Source organism: Mytilus californianus, unplaced genomic scaffold (genome assembly GCF_021869535.1).
Source record: "Mytilus californianus isolate M0D057914Y unplaced genomic scaffold, xbMytCali1.0.p SCAF_19, whole genome shotgun sequence".
Lineage (NCBI taxonomy): Eukaryota > Metazoa > Mollusca > Bivalvia > Mytilida > Mytilidae > Mytilus > Mytilus californianus.
Genome location: NW_026262667.1, coordinates 5,303,818 through 5,322,558, shown reverse-complemented (window position 1 = coordinate 5,322,558; position 18,741 = coordinate 5,303,818). Strand labels below are relative to the sequence as shown.

Here is an 18,741-nt window from a genome sequence, read left to right as displayed (position 1 = left end):
TCTAACTGACCTGTATAGGATAGTTATCATTAGTATTCCCTGCCCGCTGACCTCTAGCCCCTGATCTAATTGACCTGTATAAGATAGTTATCATTAGTATTCCCTGCCCCCTGATCTCTAGCCCCTGATCTAATTGACCTGTATAGGATAGTTATCATTAGTATTCCCTGCCCCCGATCTCTAGCCCCTGATCTAACTGACCTGTATAGGATAGTTATCGTTAGTATTCCCTGCCCCCTGATCTCTAGCCCCTGATCTAAATGACCTGTATAGGATAGTTATCGTTAGTATTCCCTGCCCCCTGATCTCTAGCCCCTGACCTTACTGACCTGTATAGGATAGTTATCGTTAGTATTCCCTGCCCCCTGATCTCTAGCCCCTGACCTAACTGACCTGTATAGGATAGTTATCATTAGTATTCCCTGCCCCCTGATCTCTAGCCCCTGACCTAACTGACCTGTATAGGATAGTTATCATTAGTATTCCCGGCCCCCTGATCTCTAGCCCCTTACCTAACTGACCTGTATAGGATAGTTATCATTAGTATTCCCTACTCCCTGATCTCTATCCCCTGATCTAACTGACCTGTATAGGATAGTTATCATTAGTATTCCCTGACCCCTGATCTCTATCCCCTGATCTAACTGACCTGTATAGGATAGTTATCGTTAGTATTCCCTGCCCCCTGATCTAACTGACCTGTATGGGATAGTTATAGTTAGTATTCCCTGCCCCCTGATCTCTAGCCCCCTGATCTAACTGACCTGTATAGGATAGTTATCATTAGTATTCCCTGCCCCCTGATCTCTAGCCCCTGATCTAACTGACCTGTATAGGATAGTTATCATTAGTATTCCCTGCCCCCTGATCCCTATCCCCATATCTAACTGACCTGTATATGATAGTTATCATTAGTATTCCCTGCCCCCTGATCTCTAGCCCCATATCTAACTGACCTGTATATGATAGTTATCATTAGCATTCCCTGCCCCCTGATCTCTAGCCCCATATCTAACTGACCTGTATATGATAGTTATCATTAGTATTCCCTGCCCCCTGATCTCTAGCCCTGATCTAACTGACCTGTATAGGATAGTTATCATTAGTATTCCCTGACCCCTGATCTCTAGCCCCATATCTAACTGACCTGTATATGATAGTTATCATTAGTATTCCCTGACCCCTGATCTCTAGCCCTGATCTAACTGACCTGTATATGATAGTTATCGTTAGTATTCCTTGACCCCTGATCTCTAGCCCCTGATCTGACTGACCTGTATATGATAGTTATCGTTAGTATTCCTTGACCCCGGACTGACCTGTATAGGATAGTTATTGTTAGTATTCCCTGCCCCCTGATCTCTAGCCCCTGATCTAATTGACCTGTATAAGATAGTTATCATTAGTATTCCCTGCTCCCTGATCTCTAGCCCCTGACCTAACTGACCTGTATAGGATAGTTATCATTAGTATTCCCTGCCCCCTGATCTCTAGCCCCATATCTAACTGACCTGTATACGATAGTTATCGTTAGTATTCCCTGCCCCCTGATCTCTAGCCCCTGATCTAACTGACCTGTATATGATAGTTATCATTAGTATTCCCTGCCCCCTGATCTCTAGCCCCTGATCTAACTGACCTGTATAGGATAGTTATCATTAGTATTCCCTGCCCGCTGACCTCTAGCCCCTGATCTAATTGACCTGTATAAGATAGTTATCATTAGTATTCCCTGCCCCCTGATCTCTAGCCCCTGATCTAATTGACCTGTATAGGATAGTTATCATTAGTATTCCCTGCCCCCTGATCTCTAGCCCCTGATCTAACTGACCTGTATAGGATAGTTATCGTTAGTATTCCCTGCCCCCTGATCTCTAGCCCCTGATCTAAATGACCTGTATAGGATAGTTATCGTTAGTATTCCCTGCCCCCTGATCTCTAGCCCCTGACCTTACTGACCTGTATAGGATAGTTATCGTTAGTATTCCCTGCCCCCTGATCTCTAGCCCCTGACCTAACTGACCTGTATAGGATAGTTATCATTAGTATTCCCTGCCCCCTGATCTCTAGCCCCTGACCTAACTGACCTGTATAGGATAGTTATCATTAGTATTCCCGGCCCCCTGATCTCTAGCCCCTTACCTAACTGACCTGTATAGGATAGTTATCATTAGTATTCCCTACTCCCTGATCTCTATCCCCTGATCTAACTGACCTGTATAGGATAGTTATCATTAGTATTCCCTGACCCCTGATCTCTATCCCCTGATCTAACTGACCTGTATAGGATAGTTATCGTTAGTATTCCCTGCCCCCTGATCTAACTGACCTGTATGGGATAGTTATAGTTAGTATTCCCTGCCCCCTGATCTCTAGCCCCCTGATCTAACTGACCTGTATAGGATAGTTATCATTAGTATTCCCTGCCCCCTGATCTCTAGCCCCTGATCTAACTGACCTGTATATGATAGTTATCATTAGTATTCCCTGCCCCCTGATCCCTATCCCCATATCTAACTGACCTGTATATGATAGTTATCATTAGTATTCCCTGCCCCCTGATCTCTAGCCCCATATCTAACTGACCTGTATATGATAGTTATCATTAGTATTCCCTGCCCCCTGATCTCTAGCCCTGATCTAACTGACCTGTATAGGATAGTTATCATTAGTATTCCCTGACCCCTGATCTCTAGCCCCATATCTAACTGACCTGTATATGATAGTTATCATTAGTATTCCCTGACCCCTGATCTCTAGCCCTGATCTAACTGACCTGTATAGGATAGTTATCATTAGTATTCCCTGCCCCCTGATCTCTAGCCCCATATCTAACTGACCTGTATATGATAGTTATCATTAGTATTCCCTGCCCCCTGATCTCTAGCCCCATATCTAACTGACCTGTATATGATAGTTATCATTAGTATTCCCTGCCCCCTGATCTCTAGCCCTGATCTAACTGACCTGTATAGGATAGTTATCATTAGTATTCCCTGACCCCTGATCTCTAGCCCCATATCTAACACCTGTATATGATATTTATTGTTAGTATTCCCTGCCCCCTGATCTCTAGCCCTGATCTAACTGACCTGTATAGGATAGTTATCATTAGTATTCCCTGCCCCCTGATCTCCAGCCCCATATCTAACTGACCTGTATATGATAGTTATCATTAGTATTCCCTGCCCCCTGATCTCTAGCCCCATATCTAACTGACCTGTATATGATAGTTATCATTAGTATTCCCTGACCCCTGATCTCTAGCCCTGATCTAACTGACCTGTATATGATAGTTATCGTTAGTATTCCTTGACCCCTGATCTCTAGCCCCTGATCTGACTGACCTGTATATGATAGTTATCGTTAGTATTCCTTGACCCCGGACTGACCTGTATAGGATAGTTATTGTTAGTATTCCCTGCCCCCTGATCTCTAGCCCCTGATCTAATTGACCTGTATAAGATAGTTATCATTAGTATTCCCTGCTCCCTGATCTCTAGCCCCTGACCTAACTGACCTGTATAGGATAGTTATCATTAGTATTCCCTGCCCCCTGATCTCTAGCCCCATATCTAACTGACCTGTATACGATAGTTATCGTTAGTATTCCCTGCCCCCTGATCTCTAGCCCCTGATCTAACTGACCTGTATATGATAGTTATCATTAGTATTCCCTGCCCCCTGATCTCTAGCCCCTGATCTAACTGACCTGTATAGGATAGTTATCATTAGTATTCCCTGCCCGCTGACCTCTAGCCCCTGATCTAACTGACCTGTATAGGATAGTTATCATTAGTATTCCCTGCCCCCTGATCTCTAGCCCCTGATCTAACTGACCTGTATAAGATAGTTATCATTAGTATTCACTGCCCCCTGATCTCTAGCCCCTGATCTAATTGACCTGTATAGGATAGTTATCATTAGTATTCCCTGCCCCCTGATCTCTAGCCCCTGATCTAACTGACCTGTATAGGATAGTTATCGTTAGTATTCCCTGCCCCCTGATCTCTAGCCCCTGATCTAAATGACCTGTATAGGATAGTTATCGTTAGTATTCCCTGCCCCCTGATCTCTAGCCCCTGACCTTACTGACCTGTATAGGATAGTTATCGTTAGTATTCCCTGCCCCCTGATCTCTAGCCCCTGACCTAACTGACCTGTATAGGATAGTTATCATTAGTATTCCCTGCCCCCTGATCTCTAGCCCCTGACCTAACTGACCTGTATAGGATAGTTATCGTTAGTATTCCCGGCCCCCTGATCTCTAGCCCCTTACCTAACTGACCTGTATAGGATAGTTATCATTAGTATTCCCTACTCCCTGATCTCTATCCCCTGATCTAACTGACCTGTATAGGATAGTTATCATTAGTATTCCCTGACCCCTGATCTCTATCCCCTGATCTAACTGACCTGTATAGGATAGTTATCGTTAGTATTCCCTGCCCCCTGATCTAACTGACCTGTATGGGATAGTTATAGTTAGTATTCCCTGCCCCCTGATCTCTAGCCCCCTGATCTAACTGACCTGTATAGGATAGTTATCATTAGTATTCCCTGCCCCCTGATCTCTAGCCCCCGATCTAACTGACCTGTATATGATAGTTATCATTAGTATTCCCTGCCCCCTGATCCCTATCCCCATATCTAACTGACCTGTATAGGATAGTTATCATTAGTATTCCCTGACCCCTGATCTCTATCCCCTGATCTAACTGACCTGTATAGGATAGTTATCATTAGTATTCCCTGCCCCCTGATCTCTAGCCCCTTACCTAACTGACCAGTATAGGATAGTTATCGTTAGTATTCCCTGCCCCCTGATCTCTAGCCCCTTACCTAACTGACCTGTATAGGATAGTTATCATTAGTATTCCCTGCTCCCTGATCTCTAGCCCCATATCTAACTGACCTGTATAGGATAGTTATCATTAGTATTCCCTGACCCCTGATCTCTATCCCCTGATCTAACTGACCTGTATAGGATAGTTATCGTTAATATTCCCTGCCCCCTGATCTCTAGCCCCCTGATCTAACTGACCTGTATAGGATAGTTATCATTATTATTCCCTGCCCCCTGATCTCTATCCCCTGTTCTAATTGACCTGTATAGGATAATCGTTAATATTCCCTGCCCCTGATCTCTAGCCCCTTACCTTACTGACCTGTATAGGATAGTAATCATTAGTATTCCCTGCCCCCTGATCTCTATCCCCTGTTCTAACTGACCTGTATAGGATAGTTATCGTTAGTTTTCCCTGCCCCCTGATCTCTAGCCCCTTACCTAACTGACCTGTATGGGATAGTTATAGTTAGTATTCCCTGCCCCCTGATCTCTAGCCCCTGACCTAACTGACCTGTATATGATAGTTATCAGTAGTATTCCCAGCCCCCTGATCTCTAGCCTGTGATCTAACTAACCTGTATAAGATAGTTATCATTAGTATTCCCTGACCCCTGATCTCTAGCCCCATATCTAACTGACCTGTATAGGATAGTTATTGTTAGTATTCCCTGCCCCCTGATCTCTAGCCCCTGATCTAACTGACCTGTATAGGATAGTTATCATTAGTATTCCCTGACCCCTGATCTCTAGCCCCATATCTAACACCTGTATATGATATTTATTGTTAGTATTCCCTGCCCCCTGATCTCTAGCCCTGATCTAACTGACCTGTATAGGATAGTTATCATTAGTATTCCCTGACCCCTGATCTCTAGCCCCATATCTAACTGACCTGTATATGATAGTTATCATTAGTATTCCCTGCCCCCTGATCTCTAGCCCTGATCTAACTGACTTGTATATGATAGTTATCATTAGTATTCCCTGCCCCCTGATCTCTAGCCCCATATCTAACTGACCTGTATATGATAGTTATCATTAGTATTCCCTGCCCCCTGATCTCTAGCCCTGATCTAACTGACTTGTATATGATAGTTATCATTAGTATTCCCGGCCCCCTGATCTCTAGCCCTGATCTAACTGACTTGTATATGATAGTTATCATTAGTATTCCCTGCCCCCTGATCTCTAGCCCCTGATCTAACTGACCTGTATAGGATAGTTATCATTAGTATTCCCTGCCACCTGATCTCTAGCCCCTGATCTAACTGACCTGTATATGATAGTTATCGTTAGTATTCCTTGACCCCGGACTGACCTGTATAGGATAGTTATCATTAGTATTCCCTGCCCCCTGATCTCTAGCCCCTGACCTAACTGACCTGTATAGGATAGTTATCATTAGTATTCCCAGCCCCCTGATCTCTAGCCCCTGATCTAATTGACCTGTATAGGATAGTTATTGTTAGTATTCCCTGCCCCCTGATCTCTAGCCCCTGACCTAACTGACCTGTATAGGATAGTTATCATTAGTATTCCCTGCCCCCTGATCTCTAGCCCCATATCTAACTGACCTGTATACGATAGTTATCGTTAGTATTCCCTGCCCCCTGATCTCTAGCCCCTGATCTAACTGACCTGTATATGATAGTTATCATTAGTATTCCCTGCCCCCTGATCTCTAGCCCCTGATCTAACTGACCTGTATAGGATAGTTATCATTAGTATTCCCTGCCATCTGATTAGATTGTTGTTGCATCAGATTCTGAAGTCGTTTCTGTGCTTCCTCATGTTGTTTGTTCAGTTCTGATATTTGATTTGCTAACTGGTTTTTGTGACTTTGCTGTTGTACTGACTGTTGGCTAGATAACTGTCCTTGTACAGGTGGCGCTACTTGTCTAGTACCTGGTAATGAAACACCCACATTACTTTGAACAAGTGGACTTGGTCGAGGAACTCGTACATGAGCATTCGCACCTGATGGATGAACAGTACTAACTGAATACGTTCTGCTTGGTGCAGCCATTCTTGTTGGACCTTGAGTTTGACCTTGTGGTCTGCTTTGAGGAATGTACATGCCATTCTGAACTGACACTTGTGACACTTGATGGAGTGATGTGGCTGGTATTTGTCCACCCTGCTGATAACCAGTATGTATATTGCCTGGTACATGCCCTGTACTTAATACAGACTGTTGGTAACCAGATTGCGATGAAATTGAACCGGGATGTTGTTGTAATGATTGATAATGTGAAGATGGTACATTAGGATGGTTGAAATATGGTGTAGGTAAACCACTATCTGGTTGTGAGTCATTCTGTACAGCAGTTGTTATATCTACTAATGATGACTGTCTTCCTAGACAACATCAAATTAATAAAAACATTGTATCAGATTTGTGCATGTACAAAGATTTCAGGTTAAGTTGAACTTATAAAGCAATAAAGCATTATGACATTTACATTTCTGTCTTGATTTGAGGATATTCATTCACAAGACATGTTTTGTAAATGTACTAGTATAAAGATAAGCTAGGGATTTTCAAGAATATCAAATAAGGTAAATATTTGAGGATGTTAGGAATATGAGATTCAGAGAATATAAATTATAATATGAAGAGCATATAAAGTGTATCAATCCACTAACATGTTTATTTTATTCAAATGTCTTCCATAGTTGCAGATATATAAAAGCATGCCATTCAAATTCCCAGAAATAAGGCTGTGATTTCTGTGCACTGGATCTGCTATTGAAGCACACCATAATAATGTACATATTGTTTTCAAAATCTACGTCTTAATGATAACATACAAAGTTTTGCAGGATTTCAGTAAGGAAATATCTTACCCATTTGTTCTAATATTTCTTGTTCCCTTTGAATTCTTGATTTTCTCACAGGGGGTGATAATAGAACTGCTGCAGAATCTGCTTGTAAATGATCTGGTATTCCATTTACATCCTTTTCAAGCCAAGGTAGTTCGTCTGAAATTAATCTTTTATTATTAACATGTCCTCATCCTGATATGCATGTAATATTTGCCACTGGATGTAAAACACCAATCCATCATTATCATCAATACATTTTCACTGGAAAATATTTTGTAATTCTTTTTGTAAATGGTGTCTACAGTATGTGAACAAATGTCATTCCTTTTTCAATTATACATTTTGTATATATAATCAATAAATTTTCTAAAAACAGCTTCTGTCAAAATAGTAGGAAAATTATTGAAAATGGAATGTTTAGTCCACATGCTGCAACTCTGCTAGTTTAGAGAAACTGATAATCTAATTCTGCAGGCTGCATACATTTTTTGAACTCTTGTAAACCCTTATTATAAATGTTATCTAATTCTGCTGCTATAATTCCCTAACCTGTTAAACATTGTAATGATATAATTGATTCATGTGTTGTCATATGAATGAACTTTCATGCAGTTTAGTAACTATTTCATCTTGAATATTAAATATCTTGTTATTGTATCATTTTTAAACAGCTGTACATTTTTCAAATTAATTTTCAAAATTTTCAAAACTATTATTTTGTTTCTGCACAAAATGATCATATCTTCAATGCTTGTTTCACTAACCTGTGATCTGTGGTTGAGATTTATGTCTTGGTGGAGTTATATCTCCAATGCTTGTTTCACTAACCCATGATCTGTGGTTGAGATTTATGTCTTGGAGGAGTTATATCTTCAATGCTTGTTTCACTAACCTGTGATCTGTGGTTGAGATTTATGTCTTGGTGGAGTTATATCTTCAATGCTTGTTTCACTAACCTGTAATCTGTGGTTGAGATTTATGTCTTGGAGGAGTTATATCTTCAATGCTTGTTTCACTAACCTGTATCTGTGGTTGAGATTTATGTCTTGGAGGGGTTATATCTTCAATGCTTGTTTCACTAACCTGTGATCTGCGGTGGAGATTTATGTCTTGGAGGAATTTATTTTCAATGCTTGTTCCACTAACCTGTGATCTGCGGTGGAGATTTATGTCTTGGAGGAGTTATATCTTCAATGCTTGTTTCACTAACCTGTGATCTGCGGTGGAGATTTATGTCTTGGAGGAGTTATATCTTCCATCAGAGGCACAGTCTGTGAAGAAGGACGACTCAAATTTTGTACAGCTGTCTGTGAATAAAAATACAAAACATAAACTGACTCAGATTTTGTGTATCAGTCTGTAAATACATGAAACATATATAGACTTTTAAAAGTGTTATATAGCTGATTTTTTTAAATATAAAACAAATGTAAAAGACTCAAGACACAAGGCAATTAAACCAAAACAGATTTTTTTTGTTTCTTTTTTCAAAATAATTTAAAAATTATCTCTATTATTTCATAACGTTTTGATAGAAAAATAAGAACAAGTGTTTAATACTTTAAATCAAGTGTTGCAGGCCTTCTTTTTCTCATTTTATGCTATTTAATTCAGCATTATATAGGTCTAAAATTATAAATAATTTTGTTTGCTGTGTACCTTACATACCCAGAAAAACTAGCCTTTAATAAAATGATGTTGATAAATAAATCAAATGAAGAAAAGATAAATTTATTCCTTCAGAGATTTTTATTTTATATTTTTTATATGTTTTATCATATTAATAAATGAGATTAGCAAAACATATTAAAAGTATTGCTAAATGTATGGTATATTACAACTTACCTTAAGATAAAGGTTTTCACTGCGTATTACAACTTACCTTAAGATAAAGGATTTCACTGCGTATTACAACTAACCTTAAGATAAAGGAATTCACTGCATATTACAACTTACCTTAAGATAAAGGAGTTCACTGCATATTACAACTTACCTTAAGATAAAGGATTTCACTGCACATTACAACTTACCTTAAGATAAAGGATTTCACTGTGTATTACAACTTTCCTTAAGATAAAGGATTTCACAGTGTATTACAACTTGCCTTAAGATAAAGGATTTCACTGTGTATTACAACTTACCTTAAGATAAAGGATTTCACTGTGTATTATAACTTACCTTAAGATAAAGGATTTCACTGCGCATTATAACTTACCTTAAGATAAAGGATTCCACTGTGTATTACAACTTACCTAAAGATAAAGGATTTCACTGTGTATTACAACTTACCTTAAGATAAAGGATTTCACTGTGTATTACAACTTGCCTTAAGATAAAGGATTTCACTGTGTATTACAACTTACCTTAAGATAAAGGATTTCACTGTGAGTTTCTTCCCTGTATCTGGTAAAATTACTATTCAATTTTGCATACTCTTCTTGTGTAAGAATAATATCCTTCAGTAATGAAAACAATATACATTTATTAAAATGATAAATATTCAATAATAAACTTGCATATTAGGTCACCCTTAAATAAGAAAAAAAAAATACCTAATCAAAGAAGTGATCTTTAAAATGAGGTTTCAAAATGTATAAGTATAACTAGAGCATGATAAGAAGAGTGTGAACTGTTAACAGGTTTGACTGTATGTCATCTTAATTGAAAATGTATAACTATCATGTAATGTATAACTATCATGTGAAAATTTAAAAGTATACAATGTCAGACAGAGTTAACTCTTTCTTTAAATAAACTGTTGAAACAGAGATATGTCTCGCCTTTTTGTAATTTTGATAATGCAAATGTTGAAATTAAAATAGCAATACTTTAACATGTAAGTTATGCAAATATTCAAAGTCGATGAACCATGACTGAAGGTACATGGCTAAACAATCTCCATGAAATGAGATGTGCCAATGCTAATACAACTGCATACCAAATACCATTGACTTATTATAAGTCGTTCCCTTTAAACAAACCTAAACACAAACATTAACTTGCAAATTATGTAAAAGTTTCAAAGTCAATGAACCATAATCAGGGGTGGGGCTATATAATCTCCATGGAAACGATACTTGCAAACGCCAATAAATTTGCATACCAAATATCATTGACTTAACATTAGCAGTTCATCTTAAACTGATCTAATCACAAACTAATACATGTAAACTAAGCAAAAGTTTCAAAGTAAATAGACCATGACTGACTGGGCGGGGCCAAATATTCGCCATGGAAATGAGATGTGCTAATGCTTATACAACTGAACATCAATTAACATTGGCCTACCACTAATGGTTCCCCTTGAACTGACCTAACTAATACATGTAAACGTAGCAAAATTTTCAAAGTCTATAGACCATGACTAAGGGGTCGGAGCCAAATAATCTCCATGGAAATGAGATATGCCAATGCTTATACAACTGCATACCAAATATCATTGACCTACCACTAGTGGTTCCCCATAAATTGATCTAATCACAAACTAATACATGTAAACTATGAAAAGTTTCAAAGTCAATAGACCTTGACTGAGGAGGCGGGGCCAAATAATCTCCATGGAAATGAGATGTGCCAATGCTAATACAACTGCATACCAAATATCATTGACCTACCACTAGTGGTTCTCCATGAACTAGACCTAATCACAAACTAATACATTGTTGACGCCGCTGCCGCTGGAAACAGCATACCTATGTCTCGCTTTTTGACTCTGTCAAGGCGAGACAAAAATAACTAGCTCTGCTTGTATTAGAAGACTTTGATTTTATATTTCTTTACTTTAATAGTGACAAGTCATTATGTGCATTGTTATAAGTTATGTAACCTCACAAAACAAAAATGACAGATAAAATCTATTGTTGTCAAATTTAAAATTTTTACCTAACCGTTTACTCTGATTATAATTCGACCAATTAACTGGTTAACTGGTTTGAAAATTGATGTTAAAAGTCAATGTTTGAGAAACTTTAGGAGTACATGTTCATATAATACTATGTATTGAAGTAAACTGTGATATCCTTTCCTAGATCATTCTGTATTGTTCATGTCTGCATATTACTGATACCACTAGTATACACTAAAATGGCATTCCACAATTTTTTAATCAACACTTTGATTAAGATATGAGCCTTGGAGTGAATGATGTGGAAAACTGATTATTTAAGTGAATTTTCTAAGTTCAAGGACCATAACTTTGCACAAAATCATCAGACCGGAACAAAATTCGAACTTGATCTGTAACTTTTCATGATAAAACTATATACCAAATATCAAATCAATATCTTCAAGTACGAAGAAAAAATGAGTGGAAAACTGATTTGACGGACTGACAGACAGACATACAGACAGACAGACAGAGTGCAAAACTAAAGTCCCCTTCGACTTCATCGGTAGGGGACTTATAAAACTTTGATCAGCTTACAACTGTTCAATGTATATTTATTTAACATACCTATGCAGTGCAAATTACGTTTACTTAAGAGTTTGCCTAAAGCTGATAAACAAGATGACTTTGTGCTTATAAATTAGGTAAAATTGGAAAGTTTTCATTGTTAATCAAATAATAAATATACTGGATACTGATTCAATAAGAAGTTCCAGGATAATAATTTCAAAATTTAGCTTTCTTATTTATGAATTTAATATACATTCATATCAAATCTATTAAAATTGAAAAAGGTCTGGTAAACCTGTTAATTTTTTTGGTTTTTGATCAATAAATACCAAAAATGGAATCATAAAAATACAAGAGATTGGGCAACAAACTTACAGAGGTAAGAGCATCAATAAACTGTGCTAACTGTATAACAAACTTACGAAGGTAAGAGCATCAATAAGTTGTGCTAACTGTATAACAAACTTACAGAGGTTAGAGCATCAATAAGCTGTGCTAACTGTGCAACAAACTAACAGAGGTTAGAGCATCAATAAGCTGTGCTAACTGTGTGACAAACTTACAGAGGTTAGAGCATCAATAAGCTGTGCTAACTGTGTGACAAACTTACAGAGGTTAGAGCATCAATAAGTTGTGCTAACTGTATAATAAACTAACAGAGGTAAGAGCATCAATAAGCTGTGCTAACTGTATAACAAACTGACAGAGGTAAGAGCATCAATAAGCTGTGCTAACTGTGCAACAAACTTACAGAGGTTAGAGCATCAATAAGCTGTGCTAACTGTATAATAAACTAACAGAGGTAAGAGCCTCAATAAGCTGTGCTAACTGTGTGACAAACTGACAGAGGTAAGAGCATCAATAAGCTGTGCTGACTGTGTAACAAACTTACAAAGGTTAGAGCATCAATAAGCTGTGCTAACTGTATAATAAACTAACAGAGGTAAGAGTACCAATAAGCTGTGCTAACTGTGTAACAAACTTACAGAGGTAAGAGTACCAATAAGCTGTGCTAACTGTATAACAAACTGACAGAGGTAAGAGCACCAATAAGCTGTGCTAACTGTGTAACAAACTTACAGAGGTAAGAGTACCAATAAGCTATGTAACTGTCTAACAAACTTACAGAGGTAAGAGTACCAATAAGCTGTGCTAACTGTGTAACAAACTTACAGAGGTAAGAGTACCAATAAGCTGTGCTAACTGTGTAACAAACTTACAGAGGTAAGAGCATCAATAAGCTGTGCTAACTGTGTAACAAACTTACAGAGGTAAGAGTACCAATAAGCTGTGCTAACTGTGTAACAAACTTACAGAGGTAAGAGTACCAATAAGCTGTGCTAACTGTGTAACAAACTTACAGAGGTAAGAGTACCAATAAGCTGTGCTAACTGTGTAACAAACTTACAGAGGTAAGAGTACCAATAAGCTGTGCTAACTGTGTAACAAACTTACAGAGGTAAGAGTACCAATAAGCTGTGCTAACTGTGTAACAAACTTACAGAGGTAAGAGTACCAATAAGCTGTGCTAACTGTGTAACAAACTTACAGAGGTAAGAGCATCAATAAGCTGTGCTAACTGTGTAACAAACTTACAGAGGTAAGAGTACCAATAAGCTGTGCTAACTGTGTAACAAACTTACAGAGGTAAGAGTACCAATAAGCTGTGCTAACTGTGTAACAAACTTACAGAGGTAAGAGTACCAATAAGCTGTGCTAACTGTGTAACAAACTTACAGAGGTAAGAGTACCAATAAGCTGTGCTAACTGTGTAACAAACTTACAGAGGTAAGAGTACCAATAAGCTGTGCTAACTGTGTAACAAACTTACAGAGGTAAGAGCATCAATAAGCTGTGCTAATTGTGTTACATCTTCTGTTAGCTGTTCTCTTACTGTTGTCTCAGCTTTCAGCCGTAATTCATTCTGAAAAAGAAAACAGAAATGTTAGCTAAAGAAAGATTTCATTCAAACATTTTAATATCTAATTATTATGCATCAGCAAGGCATAGTATTCAGCACAATAATTGAGATGCATTAATGAAACTCTCTACTAAAAAATCAAATCTATAACACAAAAATCAGCTTAAACAGAAATCTTGGCATAAGGTACTGATCAAGGGTCTGGAAGGTCATATTTGCCAGTCATGACCTAAACTGAAAGCTATTTGTCCTAAAGGAAAACTTGGGATTTATGACAAATTTAATTTTTTTTACAGAAATAATTTCGGTCATTTCATTGAGATCGTGTTTCTTAATTGCCATTTTGCACTTGTTTTTGTTTTAAAATCCCTTTCCTGTAATAAAACTGCCACTTCAGTATAGTTTGATAATCCTGAGGGCCCTCCTAATAACTATATTAATGCCTCCGGGAAATATTGGCAAATGATCGCTAATCACTTTTGACCTGTGTTTTTAATTCACACCTGACATTGATCACAAGCTCAGAACTAATATCATAAAGATATTAAAATTCCATGACAACTGTATTCGTTATTTAATTACTTTTCAGCAAAGACTATCATCAATTCTGATTTAAAAATTAAAACTAAAATTAATTTACGTAGAAAAAAGTATTTTTTCACGAGTAACACATGTGCTTTATTTACTATGCAATACGCATGCGTGAAATTGTCTCCAGCAGATTAGACATTTAATCGTAAAATGCAAAATGATTTCATGCTAAATTAAACAAGTGCAACTATTACCTGTTATATTCAAATACTTTTAAAGGTAATAAAATTAAAAAGCCGGTGATTTCCTGTCAATTTGATAGACAAAACGAATCCCTGAATTGAATCCGGAATAACTCGTTGTTTAGTATTGTTGCCAAACTTCCGGTTTTAATTTCATCTTCAAAATCAAAAGAAACGTTGGCGATGTCTGAAAAATTAATCATTTTGAGTCATTAAAATAATGTCAATTTTAAACAGTTGCCTTCCCTAAACTGTTGAATGTTTTTAGAAAAATGGTAAGAAAATTCATGAAGTAAATGCAATGAAACAGTCAATACAAGTTCGTTGATGCTATGTATCTAGTTTGCTATCGACAATTTGAATAAAGGGCACCAACTTTTAAGTCATCACAAAATGACCGAAATTGTGTGAAAAAATTTCCGGATCCTTGGTACTGATGCTACCATTATCACCATTAATACTGTCAAGTAACACCTAGTTTACTCCTGCAATATTCACTGCAGGAATTATAACAGATATGAGATCTTTTACTGTAAATTCAGAAATTATTGCGTGCATTTATTATTGCGATTTTTGAAGAATGGTAAAAAATGCGAGATTAATTATTGTGATTTCAGGATAAACTGCATTCAGATATATCAATCAGATATCAGAATGCGAGTTCTTATTATTGCGATACTCACTCAGTCGCATTATTCGCATTAATAAAAACCTCGCAATAATTTCTGAATTTACAGTAACTTAAATAAGACATGATATGTAGAATATAATACAAGAAGCTGTTCCACAAATTAGGAATTATATAGTGATTATTCAAAATAGAAGTTGTTGTTAGGATATTAGAAATGAAGAAACGATTTCTAAGTCCCTGGCCTATAAAATAACAGTATTTTTTAAATATTGAATGATAAATACTAATTATTTGGAAATTCAAGATGTAAAAAAGTACTTAATATAGTACAGTTCATTAAATAAATATATAAATTTATAGGGCTGATGGTCTTAAAAAACAAAGTTTTAAATTCTTACATATTATTTGACATTAATATATACTGATGCATATGATTAACTCAACATATTCCATACCTCTTTGAGATATCTACATAATTTTGTAACAGAGTCAACAATAGACAATGTATAACCAGAGAAATTTTCCTGTCTGTGTCTCTCTGCTGGGGCTCTTCTACCAGTACTTCTTTCATATTCTGCTATTTCATCTTCCAAACCTTCCAATACCTATAATGAATTAAACTTGCAAACGTTACAATCAATTATAGGACACAATCATCAATTTCAAGATACATTTTGTGGTTGAAATCAATCTTGAAACCGATCTGTCAGTTGTATTCAAGAATGAAATTATAACCTTTCTGCAGAAAATTAATTTTTATTTTAAGAGGTGATTTTACACAGAAATAAGTTTTTACTCAAGGTTTCTGTCCTTACAAGGCCTGTGGTCCTTGCTCAGGATTGTTTAAGAGATGGACTACTGTATTCCTATGCAAAGGAGATCATCTTCAATAAGAATCAATCCTTTTTGATAAATAAACTGTTGACACAGAGATATGTCTCGTCTGTCGATAGAAAATTCAGAAAAAGACAATCTGATGGACAGCAACATTGCTAATTAATTGAAAGTCACTGGACCATGACCTAGGGGGCAGGGCCTCAAAATAGTCATCAAACTCTAATGTCATGATAGTAATGCAACTTTATAGAAAATATCATTGATCTATCAAAAGTAGGTCCTATCAAACTGACTTAAGCAGAAAACTTTATAATTGTTGAAGCCATCCCCACAACAAATCAAGACCTATGTCTTGCCATTTTTGCATTTTTGTTTTGCCTGCGATGAAAGTCTGCAGGCTAAACAAAAATTCAATGTATTTAAATAACTATAAATAATGTTTGTAATTGCTTACCTTCCTAAGATCTGTTAGATTCATATTAGAAGTAGTGTTGTGTTGCTGTGGACTAGGTGCCACTCTTTTCTTTGACTTCTTTATTTTGTTTGTGTCATTCATTGCAGAATTTGGTGCTTTCAAAATTGAACCATTCAACTGTTTCTTTGGTGTCTCAAAATCTTAAGATTTAAATGTATTTTAGTGAATTAAATTTATTTTGATCTTTCATTGTAAAATACACATGAGAGAAACTGTATTAATAGAATCAAAGTGCCTGTGAGCACTGAAGGGAAAAGATTGCATTCATTTTGAAGTGGAAACTAAAAGTTAAACATTGCAATGTATTAAGCATTGGAAGTGGAAACTAAAAATTAAACATTGCAATGTATTAAGCATTGGAAGTGGAAACTAAAAATTAAACATTGTAATGTATTAAGCACTGGAAGTGGAAACTAAAAATTAAACATTGTAATGTATTAAGCATTGAAAGGCATTACTGTGAAGAATTGGAGATTTTAATTGTAGTTTCAACTACAATTATATCAAAAGGAAGATAACTCCAATTTAAATATTACTTTAAACAATGACATCATTGATATTTTTAGAACAGATACAAGATTCATGCACCATGCACAATTTATGTAATGTTTTGACAAGTATGTGATACACATGCACATCATTTTGTAACTTAAGGGATCATAGATTTATTCTTACGAGGAAGCTCAGAGCATGCTTGGAGGATGCTCGGAGCTTTATAAGTAGGCTCTTCTCAGCAGTTTATGTGACAATAATTATCATGATCCATTAAGATGTCTATCAAATCTATAGAACTTCTATAATAAGGAAAGTAGAGCATTATAGAGGAAGCTCCATTAACACCTGTGTAAACATCTGGTCTATTCAAATACATTTTGCATGAAATTTTACAAAACTATAAAATAGATTAGAAATTCTTCATCAGTACTGAGAAATGCTTGGAAAAAAATGTCAAGTTTCCACAAAAAGTAAGTCATTAAAATATTTTCTTATTATATTGAATAACCATTCTTTTTTAATAATAAAAAAATTCTTATATTTTATAATTAGATTATATAATTTAGATATTATACTATATAATATGCTACATAAATGTCATCAAGACACAAACAACAGTCAGGGGGCGATACTAAACAAGTTATTGTTTTTAGTTACTTATATTTTTTTTGTTTTTAAAAATTATTTAATAACTCAATAGTTATTTTAAATGTCAATAGAAGCATGAACTAAATGTAGTTTTTAAGAATTTCTATATAATTTCATTAAATAAAAATAAGTATTTATCAAATGTGAGAAAAAGGTTACTCTAAAATATCTAAAATACTTTTATGAATTATTTTATACATCTTTGAAATTAGTACTTATAATTATTTATGGAACATATGTTATTGTTTTAGATTTCACATTATAAATAACTTCAAGTCTTAATTAAATCACAAGGTTCCATCTATTTATATTTGTCTACCATTAAGATTTTAAAGGAAAATGATATTTTGATAGTCCCAAGAGGACAATCTTCGACCCAGAAGCTGGCTCAGAAAGGCAATTAGTGTTTCAGGAGGATTAGTTTTATATTTCATGGGAAAAATAACCAGACGTCTGTGAAAATTTGTTAAAGCTATTAAAACCTGTATGAACGGACACATATAAAAAAGAATTTAAAATAAGTTTTTTTTTTATACATGAAATAGGAGTAATATATGATATAGCATCGTTTTCAACATAAATTGTATAGGTAATTTTGAAAATTAATTGTTTGAGTAATGCCCCTAACTAAACAATCTGTTTAATTGACTTTTTTTTTAATTATGTAGAATTTATCTTTGTTTTAAATAAAGAAATATTTGGCATTAGTAAAGTTTTATCCTGCCCATTACTATAGTGAAAATTTAACATAAACTTGTTTTTCCCCATAAGTCTTTGTTTAATTTGCCTTTTTTTTTAAATGTGCTGATTTTATCTATGTTTTAAATAAAGAAATACTCTACATGAGTGAAGTTTTATCCAGTCAAATTCCTCTTCCCCTTTTTTTCCTG

At 35.9% G+C, this 18,741-nt stretch overlaps 1 protein-coding gene across 2 annotated transcripts in view; it reads right to left on the bottom strand.

Moving 5' to 3' along the window:
• Nucleotides 1–18,741, bottom strand: part of LOC127727119 (spindle and centriole-associated protein 1-like) — a 40,337-nt gene that overhangs the window by 5,919 nt on the left and 15,677 nt on the right. For both annotated transcript variants that reach the window (XR_007993782.1, XM_052234551.1), the window contains exons 10-16: nucleotides 16,688–16,848; nucleotides 15,852–16,001; nucleotides 13,903–13,995; nucleotides 10,039–10,131; nucleotides 8,886–8,982; nucleotides 7,697–7,831; nucleotides 6,552–7,207 (exon numbers count right to left, since the gene is read on the bottom strand). Coding sequence is in view for 1 of the 2 variants with exons in the window: in XM_052234551.1 (XP_052090511.1) it covers nucleotides 6,552–7,207; nucleotides 7,697–7,831; nucleotides 8,886–8,982; nucleotides 10,039–10,131; nucleotides 13,903–13,995; nucleotides 15,852–16,001; nucleotides 16,688–16,848 (1,385 nt within the window). In the remaining variant the exon portion in view is untranslated. The remainder of the gene's footprint in view (nucleotides 1–6,551; nucleotides 7,208–7,696; nucleotides 7,832–8,885; nucleotides 8,983–10,038; nucleotides 10,132–13,902; nucleotides 13,996–15,851; nucleotides 16,002–16,687; nucleotides 16,849–18,741) is intronic.